The sequence below is a fragment of the Heterodontus francisci genome, chromosome 24, assembly GCF_036365525.1.
Source record: "Heterodontus francisci isolate sHetFra1 chromosome 24, sHetFra1.hap1, whole genome shotgun sequence".
Classification (NCBI taxonomy): Eukaryota; Metazoa; Chordata; class Chondrichthyes; order Heterodontiformes; family Heterodontidae; genus Heterodontus; species Heterodontus francisci.
Genome location: NC_090394.1, coordinates 55,537,631 through 55,559,465, shown reverse-complemented (window position 1 = coordinate 55,559,465; position 21,835 = coordinate 55,537,631). Strand labels below are relative to the sequence as shown.

At 41.4% G+C, this 21,835-nt stretch overlaps 1 protein-coding gene across 4 annotated transcripts in view; it reads left to right on the top strand.

The window, feature by feature from the left end:
• Positions 1-21,835, top strand: part of nde1 (nudE neurodevelopment protein 1) — a 54,892-nt gene that overhangs the window by 8,285 nt on the left and 24,772 nt on the right. For all 4 annotated transcript variants that reach the window (XM_068056219.1, XM_068056221.1, XM_068056220.1 and 1 more), the window contains one exon: positions 17,509-17,657. In XM_068056219.1, the coding sequence (XP_067912320.1) occupies positions 17,509-17,657 (149 nt within the window). The remainder of the gene's footprint in view (positions 1-17,508; positions 17,658-21,835) is intronic.

Here is a 21,835-nt window from a genome sequence, read left to right as displayed (position 1 = left end):
CCTCCTTCTCTCCAACGAAAACAACCTCAAGTCCCTCAGCCTTTCCTCGTAAGACCTTCCCTCCATATCAGGCAACATCCTAGTAAATCGCCTCTGCACCCTTTCCATAGCTTCCACATCCTTCCTATAATGCGGTGACCAGAACTGCACGCAATACTCCAGGTGCGGTCTCACCAGAGTTTTGTACAGCTGCAGCATGACCTCGTGGCTCCGAAACTCGATCCCCCTACTAATAAAAGCTAACACCATATGCCTTCTTAACAGCTCTATTAACCTGGGTAGCAACCTTCAGGGATTTATGCACCTGGACACCAAGATCTCTCTGTTCATCTACACTACCAAGAATCTTCCCATTAGCCCAGTACTCTGCATTCCTGTTACTCCTTCCAAAGTGAATCACCTTGCACTTTTCCGCGTTAAACTCCATTTGCCATCTCTCAGCCCAGCTCTGCAGCCTATCTATGTCCCTCTGTACCCTACAACATCCTTCGGCACTATCCACAACTCCACCGACCTTAGTGTCATCCGCAAAAATCCGAAAAGATTTTCCTCATGTCCCCTCTAATCCTTCTACTAATCACCTTAAATCTGTGCCCCTGGTAATTGACCTCTCCACTAGGGGGAAACAGGTCCTTCCTGTCTACTCTATCTAGGCCCCTCATAATTTTGTACACCTCAATTAGGTCACCCCTCAGCCTCCTCTGTTCTAGGGAAAACAACCCTAGCCTATCCAATCTTTCCCCATAGCTGCAAATTTCAAGCCCTGCCAACATTCTTGTAAATCTCCTCTGTATTCTCTCCAGAGCAATTATGTCCTTCCTGAAATGTGGTGATCTGAACTGTATGCAATACTCCAGCTGTGGCCTAACCAGTGTTTTATACAGTTTCAGCATTACATCCCTGCTGTTGTATTCTATACCTCGGCCAACAAAGGCCTTCTTCACCACTCTACCTGTCCTGCCACCTTCAGGAACCAGTGGACATGCACTCCTCTCAATATCCTCTCGTTTATTGTGTATTCCCTTGCTTTATTTGCCCTCCTCAAATGCATTACCTCACACTTTTCTGGATTGAATTCCATTTGCCACTTTTACGCCCACTCAACCAAACCATTGATATCATTCTGGAGTCTACGGCTATCCTCTTCACTATCAACTACATGGCCAATTTTTGTGTCATCAGCAAATTTCCCAATCATGCCTCCCACATTTAAGTCCAAATCATTAATATATAAACAAACAGCAAAGGACCCAACACCGAGCCCTGTGGAACGCCACTGGAAGCAGCTTTCCAGTTGCAAAAACATTCGTTGACTACTACCCTTTGCTTCCTGTCCCTGAGCCTTTTCTGGATCCAATATGGGACCTTGTCAAATGCCTTGCTAAAATCCATGTAGACCACATCCACTGCACTGCCCTCATCAATTCTCCTTGTTACTTCTTCAAAAAAACTCAATTAAGTTAGTAAGACATGACCTTCCCCTAACAAAGCCATGCTGACTATCCCTGATTTAATCTGTGCCTTTCTAAGTGGCAGTGATTAGTCCTGTCCCTCAGAATTGATTCTAACAATTTACCCACCACCGAGGTCAGACTGACCGGCCTATAATTGTTTGGCCTATCCCTTGCACTCTTTTTAAACAATAGTACAACGTTAGAAGACCTCCAATTGTCTGGTACCTCTCCCGTATCTAGTGAGAATTTGAAGATGATCCTCAGCACATCTGCTATTTCCTCCCTGGCTTCCTTTTAACAACCTGGGATGCAATCCATCTGGCCCTGGCAATTTTTGTCCACTTCCAAGGATGCCAGACCCTCTAGTACTTCCTCTCATTATGCTTATCGTATCTAATATTTCACACTCCTCCTTTTTAACTACAATGTCTGCATCAACCCTCTCCTTTTGTGAAGACAGAGACAAACCCATTTTGGGGAGGCGGTGGTGTACTGGTATTGTCACAGGACTAGTAACCCAGAGACCCAGGTATTGCTCTGGGGACATGGGTTCGAATCCCACCACAGCAGAAGGTGGAATTTGAATTCAATTAATAAATCTGGAATTTAAAGCTAGTCTAATGATGGCCATGAAACCATTGTCGATTTGTTGTAAAAACCCATCTGGTTCACTAATGTCCTTTAGCGAAGGAAATCTGCTGTCCTTACCTGATCTGGCCTACATGTGACTCCAGATCCACAGCAATGTGGTTGACTCTTACATGCCCTCTGAAATGGCCTAGTAAGCCACTCAGTTCAAAGGCAATTAGGGATGGGCAATAGATGCTGGCCTGGCCTGTGGCGCCCACATTTCATGAAAGAATTAAAGAAAAAAAAGAACCCTGCCCACACCTTCTGCATCCGCGCGCAAGTTCCCTTGTACATCTGATAGGCCGTACCCTTTCCTTAGTTATCCTCTTGCTCTTAATGTACTGATAAAACATCTTTGGGTTTTCCTTGATACAGCATTGAAACAGGCCCTTCGGCCCACCGAGTCTGTGCCGACCATAAACCACCCATTTATACTAATCCTACACTAATCCCATATTCCTACCACATCCCCACCTGTCCCTATATTTCCCTACCACCTACCTATACTAGGGGCAATTTATAATGGCCAATTTACCTACCAACCTGCAAATCTTTTTGGCATGTGGGAGGAAACCGGAGCACCCAGAGAAAACCCACGCAGACATGGAGAATTTGCAAACTCCACACAGGCAGTACCCAGAATTGAATCCGGGTCGCTGGAGCTGTGAGGCTGCGGTGCTAACCACTGTGCCGCCCCGATTTTTACCTGCCAATAATTTTTCATGTCCTCTCTTTGCTTTTCTAATTTTCTTTTTTACTTCACCCCTGCACTTTCTACACTCCTTTAGGCTTTCTGCAGTATTAAGATTTTTGTGATCATTATAAACCTTTTCTGCTTTAACTTAGCCTGTAAACTTCTACATTTGGCAGCACCACCCTTTTATCTTTGCAGGGACATGCCTACACTGTGCCTGTAGTATCTCGCTTTTAAATGCCTCCCACTGGCTTGCCACTGATTTTCCTTCAACTAGCTGCATCCAGTCCACTTTCGCCAGGTCACCTCTCAGTTTCGTAAAATTTGCCACCACCAGCCACCCCCCCCCACTGCAATTTTAGAACCTTTTACTCCTGTTTTATCTTTGTGCTTTTCCATGATTGCACTCAAACTAATTGTATTATGCTCACTATCTCTAAAATGGTCACCCACTATTACTTCGTCCATTTGCCCAGCTTCATTACCGAAGACTAAATCTAGAATTGTGCCCCCATTGGACTTGTTACGTGCTGGCTAAAAAAGTTCTCTTGAATACAGTTCAAGAATTTTCTCCCCTCTCTGCCTTTCACACTGTTTGTTTGTTTGTATCCCAGTTGATAGTGGGGTAGTTGAAATCCCCAACTATTATTGCCTTATAGTTTTTGCACTCAGAAATTTGCCTACATATTCTTCTATCTGCATCTCACTATTTGAGGGTCTATCGTACACTCCTAGTAGTGTGGCTGCCCTTTTTTCCTGAGCTCCACCCATATGGCCTCATTTGATGATTCATTTAACATACCTTCCCTCTCAAAGCTGTTCTTGATTCCTTAACTAATAATGCTATACCCCCTCTTTTTTTCATCTCCCTCTCTATCCTTCCTGAAAACTCTCTATATCCAGGGATGTTGAGCTGCCATTATTGCTCTCTTAAAGCCGTTTCCATTATAGCAACGATATTGTGTTGCCATGTGTCTATCTGTGCCCTCAGCTCATCGGCTTTATTTACTATACTCCTTGCGTTTAAATAAATACCCTGTAACACTGCCAAATTCCTGTGCTGCACACTTTTTAACCTTTTGCTTCTTCTGTCTTTCAGAGTCACTTGCTAATTTTCTGCCTCCTGTTGCCTGCCCTGAAATTGTCCTAACTAAGACTGTGCTCAGGTTCCCACCCCCTTGCTGAACTAGTTTAAACCATCCCCAACAGCACCAGCAAACCTTCCTGCAAGGATATTTGTCCCTGTCCTGTTCAGGTGTAGACTGTCTGACTTGTACAGGTCCCACCTTCCCCAGAACCAATCCCAATGCCCCAGAAATCTGAAGCCCTCCCTCCTGTATCATCTCTCCAGCCACGCATTCGTCTGGTGTATTTCCTATTTCTATACTCACTAGCATGTGGGAGTAATCCAGAGATTACTACCTTTTGAGGTCCTGCTTGCTAATCTCGTTCCTAACTCTCTAAACTCAGCCTGCAGGACCTCATCCATCTTTCTTCCTATATCGTTGGTACCAATGTGGACCTCTGGCTGTGCATCCTCCCCCTCCAGAATGCTCTGTAGCTGCTCAGTGATATCCATGACCATTGCACCTGGGAGGCAACATACCATCCTGGAATCATTTCTGCGGCCACAGAAATGCCTAACTGTTCCCCTAACTATAGAATCCCCTTTCACTACTGCTGTCTTATCCTTTTTCTCCTCCCTCCCTGCACAGCTGAGCCACCCATAGTGCTCTGGTGCACTCTTGCTGCACTCTCCAGAGGAACACTCTCTCCCATCGGTACTCAGAACTGGATGCCAGTTAGAAAGTGGGATGCCCTCTGAGGACTCCTGCACTACGTGCCTTGACCTTGTCTGTCTGGCAGCCACCCAGTCCCTCTCTGCCTGTGCTCCCTTTAAGCTCCGGGGTGACTGCCTCCTAAAATGTGCTACCCATGTAGTTCCCTGCCTTGCGGATGCGTCACAGTGACTCCAGCTGCAGCTCAAGTTCCGAAACCTGGCGCTCAAGCTTCTGCAGCCAATGACACTTCCTGCAGATGTGTTTGTCTCTGACACATGGTGCATCCACGACTTCCCACATGCCACAGGAGGCACATGGTTGAGAACAGATGGCCGAGCTGCCCTGCCATTACTTAGCTTTACGAACTAATTACTACAAGTGTAATAATTTACCAGTTGCTTCCCCTGTACTGTGGAGGCTGAAAAGGCAGAAAAGAAAGAGACCAAAGAGCACCTCCTTTCCCTAGTCAGTAAAATCCCTCAAACTCGGAGCCTGACTCTGTCCAAACAGCTCTATTCTAATTAGTAATTATTAATTACACTTTTTTTTTTAAAAAAACCTTCATCGTACTAACCTTCTCACTTACAAGGTAGCTATTTGAGGGTTTTTTAACAAAAGAACTTTTTTCCCTCTGGTTTTTTTTTTAGTTATTTACAGGCAATAACAGCTGTTGCCAACTAATTGGCTTCCAGATTTCCTGTGATGTCACTGGTAGTCTTTTTTTGCACTTTTCAAACCCAGCACGGGGGAACACGACTCAGAGACTGCATCCGCTCTTGAGGTAGGAAAGGCCGCGCTTCGATCCCTGGCCTGTATTTAATCACTCCCAGCCTGTATTTAAGTCGCTCCTGGCTCCCGACTGTTTCCACACCTCGGGTAGGAAAGGCTTCTTTGTATTATACTTTGGGGGCTTGGTGTCCATTAAAGGCCTGCTCGGGTCTGCAAATGAGACTTGACCCGGCCTGAGTCCTTCCAGTTTTTCCTGTACCTGACCATCAGTTAACTTCTGTTTTTCACTTTGTTCCTTACCTGCACAAGCTTAAACTAATTAACAAAATCACCTTTTAAAGTCCAAAACGTAAATCAACTTTGGAGTCACTTACTGGAGGTGGTGATAGAGCGTGTCCGATCTGGCCCTGCTGGACCCGGAAGTGCGGACCGAACCTGACACATGCCGTCAGGTAGCAGACCTTTAGTGCCCATATCAAGTTATTCTTCAACTTAGAATGCTTGATCAGACGTTGAGTCACGTTTACTCTAATCTGCCTAGATAGTTGTTCCATAGGCTAATCCACTACACTGTTGGTGCAAGTAGTGCATGGTGATTTGCTATGCCTGAACCAAGGTGTAACATAGCTGCTGAAAGGGGTCCGAATCCTTGTAAGCTAGAGCAACATCTAAGGGGTGATTTTGTTACTTTTGCTTCAGATCTGTTTATAAGTACTCCTGGGGTGAAACCTTAGCTTTTTGAAGGCTTGGTGGCCCTCTATGCCAACTTCTATTTTGTATTAATTTGGGAGATAGTTTATCTAGGCAATAGGTCCTTTTTATGTTTGTAGAAAACCTGCACTCAATTCAAGATGCTAAATGAGTAGGATTTTCCACACTAGTCATCCTTGAGTTTTCTCTCTTAAAATCTACACAGTGGTAGGATTGTGTGGGCAAGGAAAGAGATCATTGCATCAGAAATGCAATCCGTTTGGCCTGTTTATGTAGGCAGGCTGCCCATTCACTCTGGCACAAAACTCTACCTCTGTGTGGTGGGCTTATTTTATGGTGGTGCTAATTTGGCACTAGTTCAGGTCATTAATGGTGGCAAAAGAGAGGACAGATTTGTGATTGAATCTGTCCTCATTCTGTCACTATAAATGGATATTTGATTTATTCTTCAAGACTTGTCTTCAATTCTTTAGACTTGGGGAAGTTTTTCAGATTAAATATGGTTTCAGTATATTACTGTTTTTTGATTCCTAATAGTTATTGCTTTGCCATAGAACATTCATTCGGAATGTTAAATATATATTTTTGCCTGGTAAACCTGCTTGTTTCTGGTTTTATTCTGTAGTACTTTGAGGGGTTTTCTTTTTCTCAAATTCCATCTTGTGAAAACTTTTGCTTAATCAGCTTTAAAAAAAAAAAGTATCCTTTTCTAAAGCAGAACATGGAGGCTTTCATTCTTTCTATAGACTGAGTGCAAACAAGTAGTTGAAGAAACAGGGACTCCATTGTTGTGTTGAATCTGCTGTGCAGTCAACTGGGAGCATGTTTGTGCTTTTATTTGCGGAGGGATTCAAGTTTTCTCAGTGGGAGGATTTTGTATTTAGAATAGAATAAGTAAAGTCTTGACTAGAGCTGAAGAACAAAGTCTATTTTGCTTAGGCATCTGTTGGAAGAAATCTAATGCTACCACTGTATTGCAACTGTGAGTTCAGTAGTGTATAGGTGGATGTATGATTTCATATGTTTACTTGAACTGTAGAAACCATACTAACTGTAGAATGTCTCATTGGGTTATGTCTGGGAAGGACATTTTGAGTTTTATTCACTAATGCTGCATCATGGAGTTATTTGGGTGATGCTGGTGGGAGCAGCTTTGAGATGATGAAATGAGAAGAATTACTCATGGTGCATTGCACAATACTCATGTTTTCTTCCTGTTGCATATCGGCTCTAATATGTTACATAAGCTTAGTGATGGTGCTATCATTTGAATGATCAACAAATGGAAGGGGAAGTACATCCAAACAACAAAAGGAGAGAAGGCTATTCTGAAAGTACAAGCTGGAGCAACATTTCTGATTAATCTTTACATCGTATTGCATGATCCTTTTTAGCTTTTTTGAGGTTAACAAGTCTTGTACTGGTTCTCTGGATGTACTTTTTAGACTGTCTTTCAATAAATCAATTTTTTTTGCGGTAATTCTTGGGCAGTGCATCATCTGATGTGATAAAATGGAGTAGGGAAGTTACAAATCTGAGCTATATTCTGTGCTGTTAATTTTGGCCATGGATGCTATAATTGCAGCGACAATTTTGTATTTGGAATAGAATAAGTAAAGTGGGGAGGGGAAAATTAGATCCTAGATCATAATTTCTACCTTTGTGCCTAGACCTTGCAAACTTACCGTTCCATCTCCAACCTCCCTTTCCTCTCCAAAGTTCTTGAATATGTTGTCGCCTCTCAAATCTATTCTCGGATATTCATGTTTGAATCCCCCCCATCAGGTTTCTGCCCCGCCACAGTACTGAAACAGCTCTTATCAAAGTCACTAATGACATCCTATGTGACTATGACAAAGGTAAACTTTCCCTCCTTTTCCTTCTTGACCTGTCTGCAGCCTTTGACACAATTGACCACACCATTCTCCAATACCTCTCCACTGTCAGCCGGCTGGGTGGGTCTGCTGTCAACGGTTCCATTTTATCTATCTAATCATAGACGGAGAATCACTTGCAATGGCTTCTGTTTCTGCTCCTACACTGTTACCTCTGGTGTCCTGCAAGGATATAGTCTTGGCCCCCTCTTATTTCTCATCTACATGTTGTTCCTCAATAACATCATCGGAAAGCACAGTATTTAGTTTTCACGTGTACACAGACAACATCCAGCTCCACCTCATGACTGCCATCTTTCTCAACGACTTCTCCTCCACTATTGCTAAATTATCAGACTGCTCATCAGGCATCCAGGTTTTAAGGAGTGTCGGAAAGGAGGAAAGCAAGTTGGAGGAGTAGCAATCAATTAAATATTGGGAAGACTGAAGCCATTGTTTTTGGTCCCTAGTTTCACCTCTGACTTCGCCGTGTCTCAGCTCATCTGACTTGACTATTCCAACGCACTCCTGGCTGTTGCCCTACATTCTACCCTCCGTAAACTTGAAGTTGTCCAAAACTTTGCTGCCTGTGTTTTAACTCGCACCAAGTCCCATTCACCTATTGCTCCTGTGCTTGCTGACCGACATTGGCTCCCAGTCAAGTCTTGATTTTAAAATTCTCATTGTTTTCAAATCCCTCCATGACCTCACTGTTTTTCCCCCCCCCCACATCTCTGTAATCTCCTCCAGCCCCACAACCCTCATATCTGTGCTCCTCTAATTCTGGCCTCTTGTGCATCCCTGATTTTTAATCGCTCTACCATTGGTGGCCGTGCCTTCAGTTGCTTAGGCCCCAAGCCTGGTATTCCCTTCCTACACCTCTCCGCCCCTCTAACTCGCTTTCCTCCTTTCTGACGCTCCTTAAAACCTGCCTCTTTGACTGAACTTTTGGCCAACTGCCCCAAGATCTCCTTTTGTGGCTCAGTGTTGTATTTTTTGTTTTATAATGCTCCTGTGAAGCACCTTGGGGCATTTTATTACATTAAAGGTGCTTGTACAAATATAGGTTGTTGTGCACGTATGAAGAATACTGGTAAGAACAGGACTGGGCTTGCTCATAGTGGCTTATTTCTGAATAACCTGCCAGTACTGTGTTCTGAACAGCTGTTGGTGAGGTGTTGGATATCTGACACCACCCATGGAACTTTACTCGGCTTGTGTTACTGTCTTCAGGAAAGGAGCACTTTTTCAAAAAATGCAAGGTGAAGAGCTAATTTGAATGCAAATGTTGGTCCTGCATGTATATTTTGCATTTAGTCACCTGGTCTACTTCTGCCATCGACTTTACCTTCACTTGAGGGAAAATAAATGGATTAAAATATAAATTGTACAGCATATATAGAATTCTGACTTTTTGAATTTAAATATCTTGAAGTTTATATGCATAGGCATGTGTGCTGTTAAATGAAGTATAAAGTTCACCAGTGTTTCGAACACTTCCAACAAGATTATTCAAGTCTAATGGATCACGTTTTATTCAAGGCTGCTTTTGTAGTGATTCTCCATGGGCTGTTCCTAGTCCTAGTGGTGAAATTGCCCTGTTTATATTGTAGGATGATCTTGTAGCAGCCATAATGACCATAAAACAATCGTGCATGCGATTTGCAACTATTTACTTTTGTGCTGCTAACTTCTCAATGGCTGGGAAAAAAAATCTGTATGAGACAGCTGTATTAAAATGAGTTTGTTGCTTGTATAAAGGCCGGCAGGAACATTTCAGCTACTCAGCATGCCAACATTCGACGCTGGCTTGCTATTTGGTGTTTACTTCAGAGGACTTGAAAACCACCTGCCCTAATGCCTCCTTGTATAACTGTCAAGTTTTGTTTGATCATTCCTGTGAAGCACCTTGGGAAGTTTTACTACATTTAAAGATGTTATGTAAATTCACATTGTTGCACTGCTGTTCCCCTTTTTTTGTAGCAGCTCTGTATTCACATTAAGAGCCTGCTGTTGGTGGCAAACTTCAAATAAATGGGATACAACACACAAGACTGGATATCTGTAAAAACCTACATAGGTGCGTTATGATCTTGTGAACATGGAGTGAATTGCTGCCTTGTAACCTGTATTGGAGCCTCTATCTTATATTGATAGATTTGTGGCTTGGTGTATTAAGAAATTTGGAGTTGAAGGAAGTTGGTGAGTGTGAAGAAATAAGCACATCTAATAAGTGAAACTAAAGTGAGGTTTTACTTGTGTTGAAGTACAGCCATTTGTGACTGTTTGTTTGTTTGTTTTTAGTGTGTTTTAATTGGAAAATCCAGAATAATTTCATATAAATTTCTAAGCACTAGTGTTGGAATGAGATTTTTAGTTACAGGGTATTAACGATTAGCACTGGGTGGAAGTGGGATGTTAATAAGATGCTGTGATACTGAGCTGAAGATGTTCTGGTGGAAGGTGTCAGTCAGGCACCAACTGAAGCTGTGACAATGGAGAGGAACCTTCCTGGTGCAATGCTGTTCCATCCACTGCTTCAGCCACTAGGATGTGAAGTGGAAAAGCATAAACTTTTTTAATATAATCCTGGAAATAATGGGGGGGGGGGTAGAAGAATTTGGGAAAGGTGTGAAGGGAACAATGCAGTAACAATGTTGTACCTTGAGCATATATATAGGAAATGGGGTAGGAATGTAAATAACTGACAATAGGAGATATTGGGAAGTGAAGAAAATTGTTTGTATAACTTTTTTGTAAAGTGGAAAGCTCTACAGATTTACATTACTTTATTACTGATAGATCATGAGGTATGGAAAACTTCAATCCCTTCCGTAAGTGGTACATAATACAGTGAGTGAATTGATGTTGAGAATGCTAAGACCAAAGTAAGCAATGAACACGATCCAAGTTTGAAAGTAGCTACAAGTAAACATGGCAGAACCTAAATATAATTGCAATAAGGCATGTGAGTGATCTGATGTAGGATTGTTGGGTACAAATTACAAGTTATCATATTTCTGAAAATGGAGAAACCGGTTCAATTTGTAGGATTTGTATGACTTAATTTGGCAATTAGTGTTAGAATAGCCATTATTATGGTGTATTGATTCTCTTGTGCATTTTAAAATTAAATGTTGCTCCAATGCTGCCAGAACCCAATTTGTGTGTCGGCTATGTTTTCTAGAAAGGATCTGGTAAATATCATCAGACGATATGACAGATTAGGGTTGCAATAGGGACCTTGAGTTTGCTGTTTGGAATATGAATGTGTCCCACAGTGGGAATTGAACATGTAACTATATTTATTCCTATCCTGTCCATGCTGCTGAGTTCCAGACTTCAGCTGAGGCACTGATTGGAAGCACATGATTACCCTTTCATTGTGGTTGCTTGTTGCCTTGACCTGGCTTCTGTGCATAATGTAGGAGCCAGCTGCAGAGGAGAATTGGCGAGATCTGGTAATGATGTGGGTGGGGCAGGAGGTGGGATGGGATATCGCAGAAGTAGTTTTTTGGAAGAGCCCAAATCAGCTACTTTAATGCAATATAACATGTATGAGGCACACTTGAAATAATTGCATAAACCTTTTGTAAAATGTGGCACAGAAGGAGGTCATTCAACCCATTGAGTCCATGCCGCTCTCTGTAGAGCAATCCAGTCAGTCCCATTCCCCTACACTATCCTTTTTATAGTCCTGCAAGTTTATTTCCCTCAAGTGCCCAACCAATTTCCTTATTGAAATCCTTCGTTGTCTCCACTTCACCACCCTCGTAGGTAGTGCGTTCCGAGTCATTACCACCCACTGAGTATATAATAAAAAGTAAGTTCACTGCATTTTCCCCCCCCCCCACACGCATCTCTTGCCTTAAACCTTGCATCTCTGTCCCCTAGTCCTTGTACCATCAGTTGATGGGAACAGCTTTTCTTTGTCTACCTTATCTGAATCTGTCATAACCTTGCACACCTGTCAAATCTTCCTTCAGTCTCCTTTTGCTCCAAGGAGAACCACCCAGCTTCTCCAACCAAACCTTGTAGATAAAATCCCTCCATCCCTGGAACTATTCTGGTGAATCTCCTCTGGACCCCCTTATCTTTTCTGAAGCGTGGTGACCAGAACTGGATGCAGTATCCCAGTTGTGGCCTACCAGTACTTTTATATAGGTTCAGCATAACTTCCCTGCTTTTGTACTCCATACTTCTATTTATGAAGCCCAAGATTCTGTAAACTTGGCTAAGTATTCTCTCAATATGTCCTGCCACCTTCAAAGATCAATGCACACAAACCCCCTAGGTCCCTCCTGTCCCTGTGTACTTTTTTTTTTGGAACTGTGCCATTAAGTCTACATTGCCTCTACCTATCCCTTCTGCCAAAATTCATAACCTCACTTCTGTGTATTAAATTCCGTCTGCAACTTGTCTGCCTATTCTGCTAGCCTGTCTGTCCTGTTGCAGTCAATTGCTATCACCCACACTGTCTGCCACACCTCCAATTTTGGTATCATTGGCAAAATTTGAAATTTTACTCTATATTCCAATAGTGTAAGAAATGTCTTGTTTTCAAAAGCTAAAGTTCTGAATGTAAATTTTGAATATTGTACAATCCTCTTGCCCTAATTGTATTCTTGTGATGGGAGTTTTCGGGATGAGGTTTTGGGGAGCCAGATCATACTTTTTCCATCCTTCTTTCCACAGGTATTTTCTGCAGGAAATATTGATTTCCTGGGCATAGGAAGAACTTATTTTAGGAGAGGAATATTGTTAAAGCAAAGAATATGCTTTGCTATATTTCCACAGCAATCAACTTGAGAATTAATGTTCTGAGAATTGGGATGCCAGCATAACAAATATTCCTGCCTTGTATGTACTCATCATTTAGATAATCTCTTAATTGTTTCTTTTGTTCTACATTCTGCTCTTGTGGGTTATGGCTCTATTTTTCAAGCTCACTGTTGCAGCACTGTCAATCGTTGACTAGATGGATGGGGCCATTTTGTTCAGAAAGGTCTCCGCACCTGTCTGTGCTAATTCTAGATTTTTAAATGATTATTTGTCATCGCTAAAGCAGGATAGAACACAATTAGTTTTAGATGAACTTGCACTTAAAGGATGGAGGATGGGCGGCTGGCCGGGAGAGCATTGGAGTAAATAAGTTTGCTGGTAAAGGCAGGAGGGGGGTTTCAAGGATGGGTGCTTGGAGGTGAAAATGGGCACTCTGGGATGGGAAACTCAACTGCAGTTAAGTAGGATGCTGAGGTTGCAGGAATCTAGTTCATCTTGTGATGGTGGCTAGGGAAGGCCATGGTGTTTGTGATGGAGAGCTGAAGATAATTGCTTCAATTTTCCCAATGTATAGATGGAGGAAATTCTGGCTGACCAGAGACTGAACTTGGATGTTTCCCTTGTGCTCTTGGTGACCAAAGGTGAATTCAGTATTCAAGGTATAGCCTAACCTGAACACACTACTGCTTTACCATGGTGGCCTCAGACTTAACTCTACTAATCTGGCAATATAGCTCACCATTCCCTGAGGACCACCAACAAATGAAAATAATCAAATCCACTGTCTGACCCCAATTTAGGAATCAAAAATCAAAAGGACAAGATTACATTTTTATGAATTTTACTTTAACACAATCAAACCAAAATCAACATAAATTAAACATGCCTTAACAGTTAAATCCCGATCAATGTATATATCTTAAAGGTTGCATATTAATTAGCAGATACATCAAAGAAAGTCCTTACAGTCCACTGATTAGTATCGCAGCACAACAAAACCATGATCTTCTTTGGGTAGCTTTCAATCCGAACCTCTGTTGCAGATATGGAAGTAAAGATGTCCTGTCAATTAGTGAGCAATGCAATCTTCCCCTTTAATGGTTCAGTTTTGTCGCCATTCGAACCACTGCAGCCTTGCCCACTACTGTCCTGGTGGCGTTTGTCTTTTGGTGATTGAAAAGTTATCTGCAATGGTAGCAACTCTTACTTTCCAAAGGTCTGCTACCAGAAAGCAGGCTCCAATTTAAAGAGTTTGGCTTTTTAAAATAAACAGCTCCCAGCTTTTCCCAGTTCAGCATCCATGAGAGACTCTCTTAAAACCAACAACATCCAGCTGTGCCACTGGCTTCTTGTGAAAACCACACAACCTTTTTTTTTCTGGCTTAACACGCTCACTGGTGTTTTTTTGACAAACGCATGGCTTTTCTCTTTGCTGGCTTAATACCATGTGGAGACTTTTTGATAAACAAAAAACTACAATCACATTATTTTTTTTAAAAAACTGTGTTTCTCGCAGTCACATGATGTTTATCTAACCTGCGTTCAACTTGGAAACACCCAGCTTCAAATCAGGGACGCCTTTAAAAACACAAACACAAGCTGTAAAGAACTCGGTTTATACGAGAAAACTCCAATCATACTTTGTTAATTGCTAAACAATGCCTGGACACTTTGTCACTCCCAGATCTCGTTCAGTCTCCCTCTTAATTAAACATAGTTTTTATTGACCATTTTCTTCCGATATAGAAGACCATGCACTTATCTGTATTGATTTTCATTTATCACAGTTCTGCTTACTTGCAAATATTATCTCAAAGCTTCTGTAATTCATTGGTTTCATCTGATTTCTACTGTTTCCTTCCTATCTCAAGGTTTAGAATTATTTTCAATTTTGACCAATTGCCATTGAGCATTTCAATCTAGGCTATTTAAATAGATCAGAAACCATATGGAGCCGAGCAGTTACCCCTGGGGTATTTCACTCTCCAGTTTGACCTAATTTCCTTGATTAATACCCATTGCATCTTCTCATAGTCCGTTCCTTTTCCACCTACAGGTGGTCTTCCCATTTCTTAAAATTGTGCAGCTGAATTTCATGTGAAAGCTGAGGGGTATTATATTGTGGTATTTCTAATGTCCATCAGAATTTCATTTCCTCAACAAAACATCCTGTCTTGAGTATAGAGTATTCAGATCCTAAGGGTTCTTTTTTTAAAATACAATCTCATGTCCATACTCCTGCTCTTGTGTGTTTATAGCTCAGTTTTTAGGTTTTAAAATTAAAAATGTTAAGATTGGATCTGCCTCTTTTTCTTGCTCGGGTACTCCTCATCCACTTCTGTTATTTTAATTCTATTTGATGCAAGTTACTGATGAGAGACTAATGGGTCTGAAATTACCCAGTTTTGTTGTGGTGTTTACTAGTAAACAAGTAACCACATTTTCTTTCTAATTCAGTGGGACATCCCTGATAATCATTTGACGCCCTCGCATTTTCAAGATTTCATCTCTAGTCTCACTTAGTATTCTTGTGCATATTTCCTCATTCCTCAGGTTTTATTAGTTATACCCCATTTATACTAGTCTGGAGCATTCATGCAAGTTGTTTAATTTTAGTTGTCTAAACCTTGGGTGATGGGCAGTGAACTTCTAGTGTCTTTTGTAGTAAATATTTCTTGGAAATTTAGTATTTGTATTTCATCCTTCGTTTCAACCCTTTTTCCAATGCTAAACCAAGTTCCTCCTGCTTATTCATGTGGATGTAAAAGATTGCATGACACCATTTAAAGAAGAGCAGGAGAGTTTTTCTGATATCCTTCAGCTAAACCATTAAAAGAATAGATTAACTTCCCATGATCTCATTTTGTTGATTGGGGAACCTTACTGTCTGCCATTTGGATGCTATTGCGAAACAATGACTGCACTTCCGTGCAATTCATTCACTGGAGTACTTTGGGAAGTTGTGAAACGTGCTATTATAAATGCAAATTCTTTTCTTGCCTTTTTTTCATCTTGAAGCAATTTTTTTTTTGCTTTCCTGTTTTATGATGAATTTTGTACTATTGTATTTGGTTTCTGCAGAATTTTTTTTTTGTTCCCCATTGGCACGATGTCGAGCAATTACTGCAGAATGGTTGTAATAAAACAAGAACAGTGCAGAGCCAGGAATAGGGAACGTGAGTGTGCACCTGAAATTGATGGACTGTAGAACTCTGCACATTTAGACTCCCATAGTCAAAGAAATTCAAGAAACTTAATTTGGGTTCTTGTTCACATTTTTTGTTTCTAAGACAGGTTTGCTTGATATTTTAAACTTGAAACTAGGCCTAATATATAGGCGGCAACCAGGGGAGAAGTTTGAGGTGGCTTTGAAAACCAAGCCAAGGGTTTTAATTCTGTTTCCACTGTCTGAGAGACAGAACTAAGAGTTCATGCTGGGCAGTTCATTCAAACAACATAAAAACAGAAAATGCCAGAAACACACTGCAGATCTGGCAGCACCTGTGGAGAAAGAAACAGTTAACCTTCAGGTTTTGTGCATGTGTGTATTCCCTATCCCTGGCTCCACATTCTCTAGAGTTTCAAAGAATAAAAGGTGATCTTATTGAAACCTACAAAATACTTAAACGGATAGACAGGGTAGATGCAGTTAAGATGTTTTCCCCTAGTTGGGGAATCTAGAACCAGCGGACACCATTTCAAAATAAGGGGGAAGCCACTTAGCACAGAGATGAGGAGAAATTTCTTTACTCAGAGGATTGTGACTCTTTGGAATTCTCTACCCCAGAGGGCTGTGGAAGCTCAGTCATTGATTGTTTAAAGCAGCAATTGACCGATTTCTAAATACCAATGACATAAAGGGATATGGGGATAGTGTGGGGAAAAAGGCATTGCAGTGGATGATTAGCCATGATTGTATTGAATGGTGGAGCAGGCTCGATGGGTTGAATGTCCTCCTCCTGCTCCAATGTTCCTCTACAATGCTCTTGTTTTACAACCGTTCTTAGCAGTTGCCCAACACAGTTTGGATCTGAACTGACTTGGGGAAAGTAAAATGCATAATACCTATTAAAAGAAACAATCAATCGATCTGTTGTCTTGTGGAATGATGGAGTGGGTTCTTGAAGTTTTTAGCTCTTAGGATTATGGGCGAACACTGATCCTTCTGAGCTTCAGTCGATTTGTCAGGTTTGTCCAGTTTTAACTCTTGCACTTTAGTAGATATTGGTTTCCTTTGTAAATCAAGTCTGAGACAGTGACTTTAAAATGTTTTGGCTTTTGAATGACTTTCATTTAAAATTGTAATGGTATCAAATACTTGAGAGAAATTTTGCAAATAAGGATGAAATTCACTTGCTTTCAATGAAATGTTACAAACCTGTTGAAGTAATATCTTTTTCTGTTTTGCTTTTTTGAGCTGAAGAGAAACCATGAGGTCTGCACAGAAGTAATGGTAATGCTGCAGCCATCACTGTGTGGGGCAGGCTTGATGGAGTAGCTAGTCTTGTCTTATCAATTTTATATATTTGTAAAATGTAATTGAATTTTAAATTCAGTAGAATTATTTCATGAAGATTGTAATGCATTGCTTCCCCCCCACCCCCCGCCCAAAAAAAGGCACCTGCTGCAGTATGTCTCCATGTGTGGCAGCAGTCATCTGGTACCTCATTCAAATGATCATCTTTGGTTGGATGATGAATGTTGATGTTTTCCTGCAGTATGCATATGTATTTTAGGGGAATTTAGGCTGAAGGAAGAACTGCTCTTTGCTGCCTGTATCAGGCTAGTATTGTGAAGTACATCTTTATTTCTGTTCATAATTGCTATGTCTGACTCTTGCATTTAATTTTCAGGAAAAGTTAGAAGAACATCATTCAGAGAATTATAAACGGATTACTGTGCTACAGGATGAGCTTGCTGAGACCACAGCAATTAAAGACCAGCTGCAGAAATACATCAGAGAACTAGAACAGGCAAATGATGACTTGGAACGAGCTAAAAGGTAAGCAAAGATTTCATTTTTAATTTACTTTTGTATTGTACCGTTACAATGTAGCAAGTATTAGCAACCAAAAGTGAGAAATGTCCCAGAGCACCTAACCTAAATAGGAGCAGTCCTTTTGGCCCTTTTAAGCCTACTCTGCTAGCCAATAAAATCGTGCTCAGCTACACCTTCCCATATTATCCCCATATTATATGTAAATTTTATTTTAAGTTCTATTATGTATAAGTATTTTATTTTGTATAACATTTTACTTTTGTGTACTTTTTTTCCCACTTTTTTTATAATGTTAAATGTCCCAGTGTTTCAATAAATGTTGCATACGCAGGTGCAGAAGGCGGCCATTCGGGCAGTCGTGTCTTCACCGACTCTCCGAGCAATTCACTTTCGTGTCATTCCCCCACCTTCTCCCCATTACCCTGCACATTCTTCCTTTTCATACAACAGTCTAATTCCCTTTTGAATGCTTCAATTGAACTTGCCTCCATCACAATCTCAGACAGTGCATTCCAGACTTTAACCACTCGCTGCGTGAAAAAGTTTTTCTTCATTGTTGCCTTTGCTGCTTTTGCCAATTACTTTAAATCTGTGCCCTCTTGTACTTGATCCCATCATGAGTGGGAACAGTTTCTTCCTATCTACTCTGACCAGACCCCTTGTGCTTTTGAATACCTCTATCAAATCTCTTCTCAGCCTTCTTTTCTAAAAGGAAAACAGTCCTAACTTCTCCAATCTATCTTCATAACTGAAGTTCCTCATCCCTGGAACCATTCTCCTAAAGGCTGAACTAGTGTCTTATTCAAGTTCAACATAACCACCTTCCTCTTGTACTCTATACCCCTATTAATAAAGCCTGGGGTACTGTATGCTTTATTAACTGCTCTCAACCTGTCCTGCCACCTTCAATGACTTATGCATATATACACTCGGGTCCCTCTGCTTCTACACCTCTTTGTTCTTTTTTATATTGTCTCTCCATGTTCTTCCTACCAAAATGAGTCACTTCTTGACATTTCTCTGCATTGAACTTTATCTACTGCCTGTCCGGCCATTCCACCCACTTGTCTATGTCCTTTTTGAAGTTCTACACTATCCTCCTCACAGCTCACAATGCTTCCAAGTTTGTATCATCTGCAAACATTAAACTTATGCCCTGTACACCAAGGCCTACGTCATTAATATATATCAAGAAAAGCAAGGGTCCTAACACTGACCTCTGGGGAACTCTACTACAAACCTTCCTCCAATCTGAAAAGCATCCATTAACTACTATTCTTTGTTTCCTGTCTCTCAGCCAATTCCGCTATGTTTATATCATCCAATATTTCACACCCCTCCTTGGCTACAACATCTGTATCATCCCCTTTTTTTGTGAAGACAGATGCAAAGCATTCATTAAGAACCATACCCACATCTTCTGCCTCTGCACGCACATTGTCTTTTTGGTCTCTAAATAGCGCTACTCTTTGGTTATTCTCTTGCTCTTTATGTATTTCTAAACTACTTTTGGGTTTTCCTTATTTTTACTTGCCAAGATTTTTTTCATGCCCTCTCTTTGCTTTCCAAATTTCCTTTTTTAATTTCACCCCAGCACTTTCTATAACTCTAGGCTTTCTGCAGTACTGCTGTCTTTATCTGACCTAAGCTCGTCTTTCTTGCCTTGTCCTATCCTTTTTATGCTCTTTGACATCTGGGGTGCCGTCAGGAGCCGAGGGGGTGGTCTAGATTTGGGAGTTCCACCCTTTTTGGTCAGTCTTTATCCTTTTCCATAGATACTCTAAATCTAAATGAATTATGATTACCGCCACTGATTTTATTGTGTGCAGTTCTGGTCACCATAGAGGGGGCAGAGAAGATTTACAAGGATGATGCCAGAAATGTGAGGGCATACACATCCGGAAAGGATTGACGGGCTGGGTCTCTTTCTTGAAAAAAGAAGGCTGAGGGGTGACCTAAATGAAGCCTTGAAAATTATGAAAGGTTTTGATTGAGTGGATACAGAGATAATGCTTCCTCTTGTGGGGAAGAATGTAGCTAGAGGCTATTAATATAAGATAGTCACCAAGAAATCCAATAGAAAATTTGGAAGAAACTTCTTTACTCCGAATGAGAAAATGTGGAACTCATCACAGGGAGTGGTTGAAGCGAATAGTATATAGATGTATTTAAGGGGGGGCTAGACAAGTATATGACGGAGAAGGGAATAGAAAGTTGTGATAGATTTAGAAGAGGAAAGACGGGAGGAAGCTCGAGTGGAGCATAAATATTGGCTTGGACTGGTTGGGCCGAATGGCCTGTATCTGTGCCATACATCCTAATGTAATCCTGTCCAGTTTATTCCATGAGATATAACTTTGCTCACAAGTCTGGCATTGTATCACAATGCCTTTTTGAAAGTCCATCTACACCACGTCAATTGCATTGCCTTCATCAAACCTCTCTGTTACCTTCTCAGGGGAAAAAAAAAAAAATCCAAGTTGGTTAAACATGATTTTTCCCTTAAGAAATCCCTGCTGGCTTTCCTTAATTAACCCACATTTGTCCACGTGACTATTTGTCCTGAATTATTTGTTTTTCTAGAAGTTTGCTTGCCACTGAGGTTAAACTGACGAGCCCAACTACAGGCCAACCTTTACACCCTTTTTTGAACAAGGGTGTAACATTTGCAATTCTCCAGTCCTCTGGCACTACCCCCAAGTCTAAGGAAGATTGAAAAATGTATGGCCCGTGTCTTCACAGTTTCCACACTCTCCTCCATCAGTATTCTTGGATGCATCTCATCCAGTCCTGGTGCCTTAGCCACTTTAAGTACAGACAGCCTATCCAATACCACCTCCTCATCAATTTTAAACCCTTCGAGTGTCTGAGTTTCCTCCTCTTTTTGCCATTGCCTGGGTTACATCTTCATTGAAGACAGATGCAGAGTATTAATTTAATACCTCAGCTACGCCCTCTGCCTCCCTGCATAAATCCCCCTCCCTGTTTCATCCCCACTCCTCCTTTTTACCTTTGTTTACATGCCTATAGAAAACTCTGGGATTCCCTTTTATATTAGCTGGTGGGAATGTATAAGTGCTGAGATTGGGGAAGCATGTAGCCAAAATAATGTGGCTATAACAGGTGATTTTCACAGACTGGGAGAAGCAGAATAGCTCTAGTAGTGAAGGCAATGCGTTTCTGGAACAATTTGTTTCAAAACTGACCAGGAAATGGGCCTTACAGTATTGGTTAACAATCTGATAAGGAAAGATTTTGTGAATTGTGACCTTAATATGATTGAGAAGAGAGTCACAAACCAAAATTTTTAATTTAACTGAGAGAAGTTTTGAAGGGATGTGAAATGACAGTAAATTGGGCTGAGTTGTTAATGAGTAAACGAGCAGTTGGACTTTTTTGTATGATTCAGTATATACCCCTAAAAGGTAAAGAAGATCCACTGGTTTAGTTAAGCAACCATGCTCAATAAATTAGGTAAGAGACTCTACTAACCTAAAGAAAATGCATGTACAAATGCAAAAAATAGTAGGATTCCAGCAGATTGGGAGAGCCATAGTTGTTTTTAAAAAAAAACACATACAAGGAAGGTAATGAGGTGCAAAAATGGAGTATGAACAAAATCTTGCAAGAGTTGTGTAGTAATTGTTGTAACAGCTACTTCTGTGCATTCTAGGGTGTGCAGATACTGGGCTGTATTTTACGCTGCCCCAGCGGGTCTGATGGAGGCATGGGGGTGGCGTAAAATTGAGCGGGAGGCTCTGGGAGGCCTTCCTGCCCCACTCCCGCCTCCGGCCAACTTTACGACAGTCGGGCAGTGGGGTGGGAAAAGAGCCTGCCTGTCTGAGGCCAATCAACACTGCACAGTGGCGCAGTGGTTAGCACTGCAGCCTCACAGCTCCAGTGACCCAGGTTCGGTTCTGGGTACTGCCTGTACGGAATTTGCAAGTTCTCCCTGTGACCACGTGGGTTTCTGCCAGGTGCTCTGGTTTCCTCCCACAGCCAAAGACTTGCAGGTTGATAGGTAAATTGGCCATTGTAAATTGCCCCTAGTGTAGGTAGGTGGTAGGGAATATGGGATTAATGTAGGATTAGTATAAATGGGTGGTTGTTGGTCGGCACAGACTCGGTGGGCCGAAGGGCCTGTTTCAGTGTTGTATCTCTTTAAATTTAAAAAAAAAGCC